Source organism: Populus trichocarpa, chromosome 18 (assembly GCF_000002775.5).
Source record: "Populus trichocarpa isolate Nisqually-1 chromosome 18, P.trichocarpa_v4.1, whole genome shotgun sequence".
Classification (NCBI taxonomy): domain Eukaryota; kingdom Viridiplantae; phylum Streptophyta; class Magnoliopsida; order Malpighiales; family Salicaceae; genus Populus; species Populus trichocarpa.
Window position 1 is genome coordinate 2,337,323 of NC_037302.2, and position 17,320 is coordinate 2,354,642.

Here is a 17,320-nt window from a genome sequence, read left to right on the forward strand (position 1 = left end):
CCAGGTAAACTAATTCTAGTGAGAATATATATTTATGTTAATGTGGATAAAAATATCTATCAGGAGAATATAATGAAGAATAATCTAATAAAATACAATAATAGCTTAATGCAATTAATTAGAATATTTACATGGATAAATAAGAGACTGAATTTAAAAGATAAAAATAGATTAAGCTAATTCCTTTAGTTTTTTTTTTTTTAGAGACTGTTTGGAAATGCGGTGCAAATCATGTTCTTAATAAATTTATTTTTTTGCTAAATTTTAATTTTTTTGTATGTTTTGGATCGTTTTGATACGTTGATTTTAAATATAAAAAAATTATTTTAATACATTTCAGCACAAAAATCATTTTAAAAAATAATCATAACTATATTTCCAAATAAATCACTATCTCGAAGAAAAATATCTGACCTTCTAAGCCAAAAAACACGAGTTAAGTAATTAAAGTATGAAGAGAAATCTTGTCGGAATTGTTTTTGTGCGTATACACGAACATCTTCCTTGTAAGAAACTACAAATAATGACTTTTAAGTCATCCTTGCCTTGTAGACAACGCGGTTGCTCAAGTTTTTAATCATTTCAAATATTTTATCACATAAAAAAAAACACATATTTATACAATAACTGGCAAAAGCAAGCGTGTAACGCTAATTTCAATTTATATATCAACAAATATATATATATATATATATATATATATATATATATATAGAAGAATTGTTTTTTAATTAGGAAAACAATATACGAAGTTACATAAAAAATCATACACAACAATCTTATTAAAATTATGATGTAGAAATAATTAGTGAATACATGCTATTAATTTGGGATAGTTGATGTGGCAAGGATTGAGTGGTGCTGTTGCATACGTACGTGATTTATTATGTGACAAGGAAAGGTTTCTTAAACTCCTGGAGGAGGAGCTAGAGATCTTGAACACAAGTAGTAATTCATAAATATAAAATCATGGGAGAATCTCAAATATACCCCTTATTTATTGGATTAGTATCAATTTCATCTCCAAATAATTTTTATATCAATTTTGTTCTTAAGTAATTTGAATTTATCAATTAAGTCCTTCAATTATAATTCTTTGAGAATATTAAGTTTTCTATTTGTACATATACTCTTTTTATAACTAATTAAAAATAAAAGAAAAGAAAAAATAGAAGTAGCTAATTCAATCAAATAATATATATTGTGTGCTCAAATTATGAAGATATTAGGTGTTCAAACACTAACAATTTTTTTTCTTTTGATTCTTCTGTGTAGTTTAAATTGTTCCTTCTACGGAAGATTTGATTTTTCTATAAAAGGCATCTTGATTAAACCAGTAAATTTGCCAGATAACTTCCTATATTTAGCTTCCTCCCTCCTTGACCTTAGCCTCCAAGCTTTTAATTTTAGATTTACTCTCCTTAATTTCTAGATATATAAAAACCCAGTTAAAAATCCAGAAACCTTCAATATTTTTCTCGCAGAGCCCATCCCTTCAGTTTCAGAACACGTTATTTCAGGTATTCTTCCCCTCTCTCTTGATGTATCTGCTGATCATATCAATTCTTTGGAACGCTGGTTGATGTTGATATTGTTCTATAAATTGCTAGCATATATACTTGATGGATATCCTTGCAAATTACCCAAGACATGGATACCAAGATTCATCCATATATCTGCTAAGATCATTGGGGACAAACCATTTAGCAGGTTGTCAAGACATCCACAAAATATTATTCAGCACTCTCAGATCCATCGCTTCTATTGTTTTTTCTTAATTATGCGAAGAAATGGCCCAAAGACATTGAAAACTTCCTCCCGAGGACGGCAAATATTGCTTGGTCTCGGGCACCGAAACCTGCATTTAGCAAAGATCCGGCTGCTGAGATTTTATTACTTTGTTCCCTTTAATTACCTGAATGTTTACAGAATTTATCTTTACCTGGACGGCAAATAATATGCCCTCGCGAAGACGGCACCCTGATTTGGCTAGCCTTGCATGTTAAGAGATCGTTTGATTACTTCTGTATATTACCGCCAAATTGGAATTGCATTTTCTGTGAGATATTTGCTTGTTTTACCTTCGTGGCCTCACCGTTGTTTTACAAAAATATTTATGTGTTTTTAGGTATTAGGAAGCTATAAAATCAAAAATCACTATTTGTTGACCTGCACTAAGGGGCAGTTTGAAATTGTGTTTTTAAATAATTTTTTAAAAAATTTGACTTAAAATTAATTTTTTTAATGTTTTTAAATAGGTTTGATGTGCTGATGTCAAAAATAATTTTTTAAAAATAAAAAATATATTATTTTAATGTATTTCCGAGTAAAAAACACTTTGAAAACACAACAGTTACAACACTCTCAAACACCCCCTAATAGTCAAGAAAAAAAATAAAATAAGATTTGTTACAAATTAAAATATTCAAAGAACAAATAAGAAGATATAAAAAAATATTTAGTTTTTATTTATATATATCAAAAAGTTTTTACAACTCTTTATAATTTTATATATAAAAAACTAAAAAAACAATATTACTACTAAATAGAAAAATAAAAACAAGAAAACTATTTTCTTTAAATAGAAAAATTAGAAAAGTCTAATAATACTGAATAAAAAACTATAAACAAATTCTAAATTAGAGAAGAAGAAATAATAAAAAAAAAAGGTTATTTGATATCAACTAGTGCATTCATGTTTGATTTAGAAGTTTTGAGTTTTGAATAGGCTATATATATGTGCAGAACTCTCACCACAGAGTGCAGTGGTTTTTCTTAACATTGTCAGCTTGCAACATGCCAACACTCGGGAAGACCTCTCCATTTCTACTCTTATTGCTCCTAGCAACACTCTTCCATCTCTCACATGGCGATGTGGGCACCTGTTCCCACTACAGACCCCCATATTTACGTAAGTGCCCAGTACTGCTACATGTACAAACATATGACTTCCATAACTGAAATTCGAAAGCTTCTCCCTCCTAATCCCTAACATGTTTTTTATGGGGGGTGATTGTGATGCAGCCACTGCCTGTTATGGGAATTCATCATCACATTTCCCATCAAGCAATCTGTTTGCCGCGGCCGGCGAGGGAATATGGGACAATGGCGCCGCCTGTGGAAGACAGTACCTGGTGAGATGCATCAGTGCAGCTGTCCCGAGAACTTGTCTTCCAGACCAAATCATCCAGGTTAGGATTGTTGATCGAGCACAAACATCAAGGTCAAGGCCTTCATCGAATGGGGCTACGATAGTCCTCTCTTCTACCGCTTTTGGCAGCATCGCAGATCCTTCGGCAAGATTGGTTAACGTAGAATTCCAACAGTAAGTCATGCTTGTCTTGTCTTTCTCTCAATCTTAGATTTTTCCATTTCGAAAGGAACATAACTAAACGTACGTGGCATGTTTTGGTGTGCAGGGTTTGAAGAAGAAGAAGAAGAACAGTTGTTTCTAGATAACGCGCAAGGGGTTGAGATTAAGTCAATGTGATGAGTTACGTGGGTTAGCAAGCTAGCTAGCTATTCGTATTAAGAGCGTGTTTGGTATTGTGGTTGCTGTTGTGGTTGTGGTTTTAAAAAAGTTGTTTTATAAAAAGTACTTTTAGTTGAGGTTGGGTTGGAAAAATATATGTTTGGTTAAAACTGTGGTTGAAATTGAGGTTGAACAAAAAGTAGTTTAATGTGTTTGGTTAAAAAAATGCTTTTCAAATTGAGGTTATAAAATAATTAAAAAATATTTTTAATTTAAATATTGTAGATTTAACTACTATTATTACATCATGAAATAAATAATATTGATATCATTTTTTTATTATTATTCCATTAAACTATATGCAATGTCATCACATACGAAATTTATCCAACAATGACTATATTTTTCATGGTTTCTTAAGCACGCAACAACAAAAACTGAATTTTTTGTTACGTCATCAAGCGATATCTTTCTAATTTTTTGAATAAAACACAATTAAAATAAAAATAAAAACTGAATTTTTTTTAACTGGGTCGAACCCGGCAATAACATAATTGGAATTGCGATCAAATTTCACAAATGCTACGTCATCATGTGATATCCTTCTAATTTATGTAGTGTTATTAAATAATATTAAATACTAGTTTTTCGAGTAAAACTCAATTGTTTTAAAAAAAATTTACAATTTCATTACGTACAAAATTCATTCGACAAGAACTACAGTTTTTATGAATTTTTGAGCGTGTAATAAAATTAGGTAAAATATTATCAGGAATAAAATTGAGATTACAATACGAGTAAATTTAATTCACCTTAAACTAATTTTTTAAAAAAACAATATTGTTCATGTTCACATGAACAATACGAGTGAAATCAATTAACTATACTGGTTTTTCGAGGAAAAAAAAACTAAACTTTCTGCCATGTTTTTCAAAAAAAAAAAAAAAAAAAAAAACAACACTGTTCACTAAAGTGAACAGTGCAACAGTGGAGCATGGCTCCACTGTGGAGCCATGCTCCACTATTCTGCTTTTTTCCCTACGAGAAGCAGTAAAATGCTGCTTCTCATGAAACTCCGGTTTCATGTGGGTCCTACCCACCAAAAGCAACTTTTTTTGGGTTACCAAACGTTAATTAACGTGGCTGCGGGTGAACCTCGCCCGCAGCCACGTTCCCAAACAGCCACTAATTGTGGAATATTTGTGCTTTTCAACTTGTTCATTGAATTGAACATTAAGCATATTATTAGTAAATTACTTTTCTTTTTCTTGAGGACACTTCTTCGTTTCCAGAATTGAAGAGTATGGAGGAAACCTTTTAATTGACAAATTCTAGTGTAAAGAATGTAATAACCCATTTTCTTACTCCATTTCTAATATATTTTCAGAAAAATAAATAGAGAAAGATTAGGCAGTGAAGTAACAAGTGATGGAGGAAAGAGGGACCAAGATAAAGCTTGGATCCATTATTAACATAATTAGGAAAGATTTGAAATTAAAAGGAAAGTATTATAAAATAAAAATATTTGAAATTGAAATTAAAAATAAAAATAAAAATAAATGAATTTAAGACTTAAATCTAATTTAACAATAAAAATACGAGCATGCAAAATGCAGAGAGGAAGGAGCAAAAAGGAAGAAAAAAAAATCTAAGAGAAAAGAGAGAGAGAGAGAGAGAGAGAGCACAGGGCCTGACTTGAGAGAATAGATCTAAAAAAAGAGTCCAGCTGACTCGAAAGAAAAAAAGAAGAGAAAATAAAATCCTAGCCGTCGTTTTTATTTTTTTATCTTATTCCTCTTTCAATTCACAGCCAACCTTCACCAATAAGCGCCACCACTCACTCTCCGCCAGCCACCAGCTCCTACTGTCCACGTCTCTTCTCCATGCTGTTCTCCTTTATCCTCCTTTTTGACGAACAACAGCCTTCATACGCGTCAACAAAGTTGTTAAAAATATTTTTTTAATATGATATAAAAAATATAATATATATTCAGATTATAAATTTAAATAGTAAAATTATAAAATTATAAATAATTTTTTTAATTGATTATATATTAATAATTTCAGTCAAGAAATTAAATTATATTAAAATCAGATAAAGTGAATCAATAATATTATAATCAATAAGTGATCTAAATAAAATGAGAGATATAAATAGTATTAATCAATAAATTAATAAGATAAAGAAATAATTATTATTCAAAATAATTATTCAATTAAATAAATAAATAAAAAATAAAAGTATTCATGTTAAAATTCCTCCATGTAGCCCGAATCTTCAATTTTCACATATTATTAGTAGATTTGAGTCTTGATTTCAAACATGTCGTTCTCTCTTGTCTGGATGAATTATTGAGCATATGATATATGGTTAAAGAGCTTTAGATATCTAGTTTCCAGATCAACTTTAATTGCAGCAAAACTCCACCGATAGCTCCAGATATGTCTCAAATAATACACGAAGGTCTACTTTGACATATTTGACAAGATTCGTCTACTAACTTTGACCCGCTGAAATATTATGTCCTCGAACTTCATTAACTTGACCAGAAAATTTACCACTATATATATATATATATATATATATATATATTTATATTTATATTTATATATTCATGTGTCTAATGTTTCCCTGTAAAATTTCAGCTCTATTCAATGTACGGTTTGGAAGATATGTCCAATCTCACAAAACTGATTAACAGACATTTTAAAGCCAAATTTGGACATGACTTGGTTCATATCACAAGTTTAGTAAACTCGTAAAATCAAATCGAGTTTATTAAGTTTACTGATTTTGCACGAGTTAAGTTCAATTTTACTGGTTTTTGAGTTTTTAGTCTGATTTTGCATGTTAGATACATATTGACTCGTAAAATCATACATGTTAACTCGTAAAATTATACGATTTTACAAGTTAACAACAATACACGTGACCACCATCATTTGAAATCAAAGCCAATACATCCTCCACCAAATTTTTCCAGCCCCAATCGCAGCCTTTTTGCCTTACCAACACTACCAAAATCTTCAGCCAACATCACACCTAAAACTTGAATTCAACACAAAAACCCTGCCAACTCCCATCCTTGTTGCAGTCCATTTCCTCTCCAAACCCATAAAAAATAGCATCCATCACTATAGCCCATGAACTTCCTTTTTTGTATTTTTTTTTTTTTTTTTGCAGGTTTAGTGGAGGCGTGTGAAGAACACATGTTGTATGGAAACATGTGATTTTCATATGCCACCATTGCCCCAGTTTGTACCAACATTTTCTAGTCAATTCTGGTCGCTTCCAAAGTCATTTTCGTTTCCCAGAGCACTAATTTGACCGTTTATTATTTTTTCTATATAGAATTTCTTATGTTCAAATGTTAATAGACATTTTAAAATTTATGTGTACTTAAGTTTGTGTTTGAATTTGAGCATGGATGTAACTGAAATTGTGTGTGGATGCGTCGGGTTTATACGTGGATGTGTTAATTTATGTGTTTAAATATGAGTTTCAAATATTTTTAATGAAATTATTTAAAAATTAATACAGTAGGGATATTTTCATCGATAAAGTAAAGAATTTTTTTTTAAGTATTTTGATTTTTATCAAAGAATAGACTCATTTATAGTCATTCAGATGTTGATACTTTATTAAAAATAAATAAATAAAATATTTTTTATTATTATAAATATATTGTTTTTTTAAATTTGAATATAAATATGTGAGTTAAGGGTGCTTTTATATCCTTTTAATTCATTTTTTTCTTATACAACAAACTGTAATCCTGCCTGCGAAGTTACTTTCAAGGTGACTATATTTTTTAAAATATATATATCTATACATACTTTATGTAAATTTTGTTGACCTTTTTTTCTGTAAATATATTCTTATGATAACGATTATTTAGTAAAATTTGAGATTTATGTACATATTAAGTTTTCATTATTGCATCACTATGAGTTGATTTTGGCTGAGTCAATGTAATCCCAACAAAACCCACTAAGCATAAGTGTAAGCATTTGTGTCTATTTTGGACATAATCAAGGAAAACAGACTTGAAATCTAATTTACTATTTATCATCATTTTAGGTCTAATACCCATGTTCTAAGATAAAGATTGAGTCTTATAATAAGGCTCATATCCCAAATCACTATCGTAGGTTCTAATAGTCATTTACCATTCTCATGCATATACACTAGTTTAGGCAAGTTTTTTTGGTTGAAAATAATTTATTTGTTTTACCTTTTATGATTGCCTATACTGTGTGATTTTTTATATTAGTATTTGTACTCTTGTTTATTTATTTTTTATTTTTTTAGTTTCATATCTTTTGTTATTATGCATATTGAATTGGATATGGACTTATGCTCATGCACCCATTACACAATACTTATTCGGCACACGCATTGCCTTAAGTTAACATGAGAAATTAGTAGTGTTTCGATGTGACTTTGTCTTGGGCTAGCATGAACAAAACCTTAAATTCTCATTGAAAGTATACCTTGTGAGGCACCATTTCCTTTTATAAAAGAGTCTTTTCAAGACAATTTATTGCAATATTGTGAGCCAAATAACAAGTCAACACATTTTGACATTTTGAGAGACCAAGACTAATATCATTAATTATACTGTATGTGAAAACATGAGCTGCGTGCTCTAGATTCTCCGGCCATTTGAAAGGCTATCCAGGTAACCAAATTGGATCAGCATAATGAGTTTTGTTTTTAATCTAGGAATAGTTCTATTTGTGTAAATTTTCGGTCCAAAGTAATGGGAACGGTGCCAAGAAATTATCATGTTTCCGAGAAGCCCGGATCAGGATTGCTTCGTGGGTTCCATACCTCGATAGATTTTGAGCGGCCGAGCAACAAAAAGACAGCACAAATGGACTAATTTGCGTGACATATGATCATCAATAATTGAATAACGGCGCTGATATGATATCTAATTACCTAATCGGTGCTCTGAAGAATTTGAAGACATTCAACATCATGAACGAGAAGGCATGGCAATGGCATGTGCTTGATGCCACTTGACTTTCTACTTCTCTTGACTTCACAATCAGCGCGGTTGAGGGGGTCTTTAAGAACGTGTAGTAATTCTTTTAAACCATTTTTATTTTAAATGAAATACCAAACGGGGCAAAATTAGCTCCATTGTGAACGTGAACTAAAAGTCTAACCCATAAATCACTTGGGCCTCGCAGCTAATTATGGTATCAATTAATAGACCACGCACCTGGGCTAAGTAGCGGAGTGGTCCGTTCAGGTCTCCATGACCTCCTTCCTCCTTTTTGTAGCGAGTCGTGGGTTCCATCCATGCTTCTAGCAAAGGGACCTCGTCGTTTAATTCCATGGACCCGTGAGGTGGCATCATAGTGTCTGAACTGAACTCTTCTTGTGGTGGCAACTGGATCCTTGTTTGTGTCGTGGCGTTAGAGAAGCCTAATCGTCTCCTCGCCTCCTAGCTTGCAACCACTACCCTCTTATTAACATTAACAATCTATCACCATCAGGGGGAAAAAATGTCGATGGCGGAAATCACGCATATACATTGTCTATATATACCAAAACAATTCACAGCTTGCTGCAACAAATCTTACAATATGATTGATCTTTGTTGGATATTTGTTTAAAAAATATGGTTAATGGGCATGGTTGAGGTGAAATTAAAAATAACATTCACTCACTTTTAAATTTAAATTTTTTTTGAAATTTTATCTTCATCGTATCCTCTTTAACATAGAACATTAAAATATTTTAAACAAATTACAGATAAGTGAGAAATTGATCTTAAAGAATTATTGATTGTCATATTTTGATGAAACTCAAAACTCTCGAAATTTTTTTATAGAAAAATTTCTTGGTGTTTATAAAGTGAAAAGTTGGAAAGTTAATATTAAGCCTAAATCACACTTAAACTTCTAGAAGAGAGATATCCTAAGCAAAATGGGCTTTGAGCTTAAACTAACACAGTGTACCGGCCTGACTCGAGCTCGGGCTTCAGGTCTGGTTTGAACTTGAGTTTGGATTTATTGTAAAATAATATTTTGGATGATAAAAGATTATTTTTTACCAATTAAAATTTGGACTTAAGCCTGGTCCATAAAGAATTATTTCTTCCAGCTTATTGTTTTGTCAAGTCCAGCCCATGAATGTTAATAGTCTATTTTATAAGCATTTTATACAAATTTGAATAGTTTTTTCAGCTCAAGAAATTTATATTTGTGGCGACTATATTTAGATTTAATTATTGATTTATGATGACTAATCAAATGTTGATAATGGTGGGAATTAATTCTAAGTTAATTATTTAACCTTTTAACTTTTAAAATTCACTATAAAAATAAAATGGGGTGAAAAAGAGTTTGAAAAAATATTTTTAAAATATTTTTACACTCTTTCTCATCTCATTTTTGCTATTTTTTTATTTTTTTATACTTTGATTTTTCTTTTAAATCTAGAGCTTGCTTGTTGAGATATATTTGAGAACTTCATTTTTTTTAACAATAATATATATATATATCCTGATGGTAATTTAAATTAAATTAATAATGTAAATTATTTATATGTTTCTTTGATTTTTTTTCATAATTAATACATTTAGATATGATTATTGCTCGTAATAATAATTCCATAAACTAACAATATAATTGAATAAATCTAAGATATCAATAGGTTAAAGCTCAAAGCAGACATAACCACAAGCATATAAACAGGTTTGAATCAAGCAGAAACATCCAAACACTTTAGATTTCAATCAATTTCACAAGAACACAAATTAAATTCACAATAAAATCACCTCGATAATAAACACATCTTGTCCTCCTAGTCTCATCATGAGGCATTGATCATCCCTTTATTTCTCTGTCAAGATGCTTTCATGAAATAAATCACTTCAACATTATTTATGCATGGAAATAATAAAATAACCTAAAACAATAGCATAAAAATAATGAAGAGTATAGAAATACCCTTGAAAATACATTGGGGCATCATCTAGTAGTGGTCGGCATTTGGGGTCTTAAGAAAAAATAGCATGATTATATATATATATATAATCATGTTATATGCTTTGGGCCAGTTGGGCATTACCGGGCTCAGTATTTGTTTTCATGTGATGCCTGGAACTTTGGATATCACTCGGCACGCTAACTTGATTTTCCTTGACACGTCATTAGTTCCGACAAACTTCAATAACTTTTAAATGATATTATTATAATAATAGTTGTTTTTTAAAATATTTTTTATTTAAAAATATATTTTTTATTTTTTAAAATATATTTTTGATATCAATACGTCAAATGATCTGAAAACACCCCAAAAAAATTAATTTAAAATAAAAAAATAAAACATTTCAATTTTTTAAAAATTATTTTTAAAATGTAAAAATAAACTGATTCTTTATTCAACACTTTCAACTATCTAGCATAATAGGCTATTGAGTTGATTTTTTACATTATTTTATTAAAGTTAAAGTAGTTTTATTTATTAATTATTAATATTATTATTATTAAAAAGAACTAAAACTCCTTGAAAAATAATTGTAGCTTCATACTAAAAAAAATTATTCACTAAAATAGTGTAGCATCAAATGATATTTTTATATTTTCATAATGATTTTTTCATCATTATAATTTAAGTTAAGAGGTAATTTGATATTTAACCAAATATAAAAAATAATAAACAGTTAAAATGCATAGCAAAACAACAAAAACACTCTTAAAATCAGAAAATTTAAGCTTGAGGCGTATGAGAGGTGCCCGTACACTTTAAGTAATGCATGTGGCGCCTTCCGGTGTCCAGAAATGTCCTCCCACAGTGTTGCTGGTAGCACCGCATGTTTTTTTCTTGTTGATGTAGCACGTGTTAGCATTAGTGTTTCAGTTTGTTGCTGGTAGATATATTTTTTTCCTTTTCTTTTCTCTCACCTACCTTGAAAAATACAGCTTGGTTCTTTTTGTTGTTGGTATTTCAACTTCAATACTTATTCTTTTGATTTTTGATTTTTTATCTTAGCTTTTTTGTAGAAGTATTATTTGTTTCCAATTTCATCCTTTAATCTCAATTTATCAAATATTACATTCTCCAACTTGGTCCTTATTTTTTGGATTTCTAATTTTTTTCCTTGACCATTTTGTAAAAGTTTTAGTGGTTTTCAATTTCATTCTTCAATTTAATTTGATAGTATTATAATTTTCAATTTGATTCTTATTGTTTTGATTTTCTTGACCCTTTTGTAAAAGTTATTTTTCGTTTCAAATTCATCTTTTAATTACAAACATTGTTTTTATTTTTATATCAATTTTGATTCTCATTCTTTTGATTTATTTGTGTTCTTTTACTAAATTGATTTTTAAAAAAATATTTTGTTTTTCAATTTTGATTCTTATTATTTTAATTGCTATTTTTTAAATCTTTTTGTATAATTAAATGTTTCTTTTTCAATTTTATCTTTCAATATTTGATTGATTGGGAATTGGACTTCATGGTTTTTCTAGATTATATGCTTCGGGTCTATGACCCGGTCACAGATTTGAAAAGTTAATGTGGGTTTGGCAGAATATTTCGGTTGACTTAGCCTTAATTACCAGGGTTATAGGTTTGTTATGCTAACTTGAATTGATTAAGACCGATTTTTTTACCTCGTTTGGTACTTCTGTATTTCATGGATTGTGGATCCATCTACTATCATTTCTTTTTTTCTTGTCTAATTGAATCAAAGCTAGCTTATTCATACCAGTTGAGACTATGACCTGAATCATGTATTTTTCTTTTTTAGAAAAACACATTTGTAGTAACCAAACATCATTTTTTATGCAAAAAAATAGTGTGGCCCTGCGATGAAATGTTGTTACCAAGGCTAGTACAAAACTCGAAACATTGTGTATATATATATATAACCAAAATTTTGGCAGAGCCTCCCTTGTATTTTTAATACTAAGTTATCGGCCCAAAAAATTCTCAACCTGCAAACAACAATCGCAATACTCGTCTCGTCATATTGGACTTTCATAACTCAACCATAATATCAACTTCTTTTTTTATAGTGTTAGCATTATAATATTTCTATAGAACAAATATTTAAAACTAATCAGTTCACGGCATACATCATTTTCTTTTAACAATAAATATGTTTATATAAGTATACAACTAAACTATAAACTAACTTAATAACAGAGACTTTCTTAAATTACATCATTCATAATAGATAATTTAAACATTTCAATTCTTAAGTATATAACAATAAAATATTGATTTTTTCAAATACATCATTTACTTAATGAAAACGACATTTATCCATGTAACTACTTCCCGACTCTAGGGTGCAAGGTACCTAGAAACACACACACACACACACACACACATATATTAGGTATGGTTAAAATTTACACATTACGATAAACAAACAAATTAAAAATTATTTATTCATGCACATAAACATATTCACCACATCATTTAATGGAGTAGCTTATCTCTAATATATTAATGTCTTCGCTAATCATTTACTAGGGTTTTATTTTTATTAATCAAGAAATAATCTTCTCAACTCATTCATTAACCAGGACCTTATTTCTATAGACTAGGAAATAATCTTTCAACTCACCCCTTCGACATGAAATTATTTTCATTAACAAGAAAATAATCTTTCGACTCCCCCATTCAACATGACACTATTTTCATTAATCAGGGAACAATCTTTTGACTCGCCAATTTGACTGGGTATTATTTTCATTAACCAGGAAATAATCTTTCAACTCATCCATTCAACAAAACATTATTCTACCTTTTCATCACATAATTTTACACTGAAAATACAATCAAAGAAAAATCATTCTAAGAATTATTTTAAATAAACTATTAGGTTACTTCAAGGTGTTGAATACCTACATAATATCTATGTGCGCAAAGAGGTCATCGATTGTTGATTAGGTCTTGCAGCCTCCTTTATACCAACACAAACAACATGTCATTTATCATTCATAACCAAATGATAAAAATCTTATTTTTTTAATCGGTATGACTTAAAGCTAATTAAACATTTCTTGATTTAATTAAGTCCAATACCCTTTTAATAAGCTTGATCGAATTCCTAAGTCAAGGAGAATGAAATTCTCCTTTTTGATTCTTCATCGACATTAACTCTCTAATTTTCCAACAATCCACTTGTTTCGTTTAAAACTACCCTCTAATACTAACAAAGTCCAAGTCAAAACCCTTTCCTTTTTTTTTTCTTTTATCATGGCCTAAAACTCTACAAGAAAAGAAGGTGAGAATTTTTCTCCCTTCTTGCAAAAATTATTATCCATATAATTTATCAACATCAATTATCTATAATTTCATATAGTTTCTAAATGATTTTTATCAAAACTCTATTGCCCCAATTTTTCCTCTTATTTAGCCGAAATCTATATTAGAACAAAAATTAAGAATTCTTCTTTTTTTCTTGTAAATTCCTTATCCATTTCATCTATTAACATTTATAAGCCTACAATTCCACAAAATGGTTAGAATATAGGGAATATTAGACAACACGTCATATAAAATTTTTTCTTTTCAAAAAATATTGGGCTCTTCCTAAATGGGTTAAGCTTTGGCCTGGCTTGCCAAGCCTAATGATGCCTAGCCCCTTTATTCTTTTCTTTTTTGGTAATTTTGCATTTCTTTAAACAAAATCATGTTTTTATGTGTTTTTTTAATTATATTTCAATCAATACCTCTTCTCTTGATTTCTCTATTTTTTTTGTATTTATCATTTTGTAAATAATGGTTTTTTTTTTTAATTATTTTGTATGTATTTAGTTTTTAAGAGATTATTATAAGTTATCTATAAAATTTTTATGCTCTATATAATTGAACTTTATTTTAAAAAATAAAAATTATTTATTTTTGGATATTATTTCTAATAAATGCAACCTTGCAAGATATTTTTTCCCTTTTATTTTATACAATCAATTTTATGTGCGTGTTTATTTCTACTATCATTTGATTAAATAAAAAATTATTTTAATAAACATAGTCAGTGAACACAATTGGGTGAATAACCCATGTTGAGATCAAATATATTGATCTACATATATTTCTTGATTTTTTCGGATACATATTTAATTATCGTTAATGACTTTTTTTCTGTTCATTCATCGACAAAGATAGTTCTCGATTTATTTAATTAGATGTGTGCATAAACCTTTTGATTTATACTTAATATTTTTTATGTAAAAAAATGTGTTGAAAAAACCATTGATTTTTTTGTTGAAAAACAAATACCCGACCCGTAGTGGAGCGTTAGTCAAATAGCTAATAAGAAAAACTAAATGGTGTAAGGGATTTACTATGCAAAATCATTTTGAATCTCCTCACAAATTATTGTGGACTTGCTATTCATGATTTTTCTCCATCCCTTTCTTTTTTATCCCTTATAGGACCAAATTGTAAATCAATTTAGGCTAATTTATCAAGGGATGAAGGGATTGAAAGACAAGGTATCAAAATGAAAAATCCATAGGAAATGGGTGGCTTTTTCGAGTTATTAGGTGACATACCCATTTTTCCATTAAAAAAACAAAAGACATGTTATTGGGGGCAATTAAGTAATTTCATAGTGGTTTATTTGTCATTGCCAAATTTAAAGAAGAAAATAACATCTTTTTTTATTTTATTATGCTTGGTGAAAGTACCATTAAACCTTTAGATTCAAAAATCTTAAAAGCATAGTTTAGGGGTGTTTTCATCTTTTATATTTCGAAATAACAGTAAAATGACTTACATGCCCTTAAAAGTGAATTTTTTTATAGTTTACATTCAAGGGCATCTTTTTATTTGCACTTTTTTTTTTTTGTTAATATCAGGTTGGTTTAAGGGTGATTTTGTAATTTAATATATATATTTTGAAAAAATTATTTATGCTCGTGTTGCACGCGTCAGTGCATGGGTGACACAAGCACGACCCTTTGGTGAACAAAATATGCCTTCCATAACGGCATTTGAATCATCTTGGCATCCTCTTCGTGTTGAGGTGACACATGTAACCAAAGGCCATCCAATTTGGCATCATTGTCTTTTTTCTCTCTTTTCCTCTTCTTTTCTCTCTACTACTCTACTTTCACGTATGCCTCTTTCAAATTTCAAATAAACCCTTAAATTTGTTATTTTTTTGGATTTGGTCCTTGTTATTTTGATTACAATTTATTTTATTTTGGATAATTTATAAGATTGGATTATTTTTAATTTCATCCCCTTTTAATTTTTTCATCTTTCAAATATGGCCCCCATTCTTTTTATTGATATTTGTTTTGTTTTGAGATAATTTTTAATTTTAATTTTTTTTTCAATTTCATCCTCCTTATGTTTTTTTTTCCTATCAAATCTGATCCATATTTTTTTATTGCTATTGTTTGTTTTCACCTTGGTAGTTCTTTTTAATTGATTTTTTTTTCCAACTTCATCTTTCAACATTAAATTGGTTTAAAATTGATCTTCATGAATGAATCCGAGTCTAGAATTTCATGATTTTGCGAGTCTTAGTGATTAACCTAGATGAGAAGAGAAAAAAATATCGGTTGTCATGATTCTAGCAACCAAAATGATCAAGGTTGGTGTTAAAAGACTATTCAATAAGAGGAGTTTAATTGTAGTGATTTTGTTATTTTTATTGTCTGAAAAAGTAGATCAAGCTTGAGAGAGATTTTTTAGTTTGATTTTGTATTTTTTTTAACCGATTTATGGATTTTTTGAGTTGAGAGATTTGTTTTTTTTTTTTTGAGTTTTTAAGGGTGTTTTGGTGTGTGTTTTGGGTAAAAATAGTTTGAAAAATGAATTTTAGGGCAAAAAAAAACCCTCCCCCTCCGATCTTGCCGCCCACCACAATAATGGTCAAAATTTGGGCAGTTGCCCAACAGGTGACATGTCGCCCGCTTAATTAATAAAATAGAAAAATATGTCGTACGCTCCTAAGTTTTAAAAAAATGCATGGGCCTGGGCTTTTTAATTTAGATTATAAGGATGGCCTCATCTGATTTGTTTTTCTTTTAATTTCATTTTAATTTTCAAGATATTTTAGTTATATTAATTTATTGAATTCTTAAATTATTAAGATTTTATTTTGGTTATTATTTAAAATTTGGTTTGGAATTTAGAAATTGAAATCAAAATGTCTTCATTTCCAAATCTATTGGATTGGATTTGAATGGAGTAATTTATTCTATGAATAATATAGTTTAATCATGATCAAATAAATATGTTAATGATTTTTTTGTTTTTATTTCTATTCTATTTAAGTCATGGGTTTGATAAAATAGCTTGAATTGATACAAGTAGAAAATACATGTTTTGCTTTTTTTCTTTACATTTAAAAACAAAAATTGACCTCCAACAGAGCATAGACCAATCAGCTAATATTTTCACTATTTTTTATTATATTAATAATCTTAATCACTCAATCTTAACTTGCAACTAATTTTTTCTTAAAGAACTATAAAATTCTCGTTGATTTAATAACACATATAATTATTATTTTAATATCATATTACGAATCTTATAAAAATTAATCTTAATTTCTAACTATAATTGAACTTAAATTTAAAATATGAATACCATAAAAACAATATGGATGATGAATGTATATAATCATATTAATCACGAGAATTTGCTAAATAGAGCATGCTATCTATACATAATAAAATAATTTTATATTATTAAATCATTTATAATATTAATATTTTATATTTAAGTTTTAAAAATAAAATAATTGAGTTTGTGTGATTTTAAGCATTAACTAAATTATTAGTATGCATTACGTTGCGAGTCGGATCAATTTTATCTAACATAAAAAATTTCTGGGCATTGCTAATATTTTT

General features: G+C 28.9%; 1 protein-coding gene across 3 annotated transcripts; it reads left to right on the forward strand.

Annotated features, from left to right (window-relative positions):
• Positions 1-1,334: 1,334 nt before the first annotated feature.
• On the forward strand, positions 1,335-3,625 carry LOC7462972 (EG45-like domain containing protein). 3 transcript variants are annotated; one of them, XM_024590075.2, is made up of 4 exons: positions 1,335-1,520; positions 2,767-2,911; positions 3,025-3,325; positions 3,420-3,625. In XM_024590075.2, the coding sequence occupies exons 2-4, from the start codon at positions 2,797-2,799 to the stop codon at positions 3,424-3,426; spliced, it is 423 nt and encodes a 140-aa protein (XP_024445843.1). In that variant the 5' UTR covers positions 1,335-1,520; positions 2,767-2,796; the 3' UTR covers positions 3,427-3,625. The 3 variants fall into 3 exon arrangements, with proteins under 3 accessions (XP_024445843.1, XP_024445844.1, XP_024445842.1); XM_024590076.2 differs by having other exon boundaries at positions 2,789-2,911; XM_024590074.2 differs by having other exon boundaries at positions 1,336-1,520; positions 2,746-2,911.
• The last annotated feature ends 13,695 nt before the right edge of the window (positions 3,626-17,320 follow it).

What these genes read in the sequence shown, in the direction of transcription:
- LOC7462972 (XM_024590075.2), top strand. Translation starts at nt 2,797, where the DNA reads ATGCCAACACTCGGGAAGACCTCTCCATTTCTACTCTTATTGCTCCTA. An exon ending in CTACAGACCCCCATATTTAC is followed by an intron (nt 2,912 to 3,024) that starts GTAAGTGCCCAG and finishes ATTGTGATGCAG; the next exon opens with CCACTGCCTGTTATGGGAAT.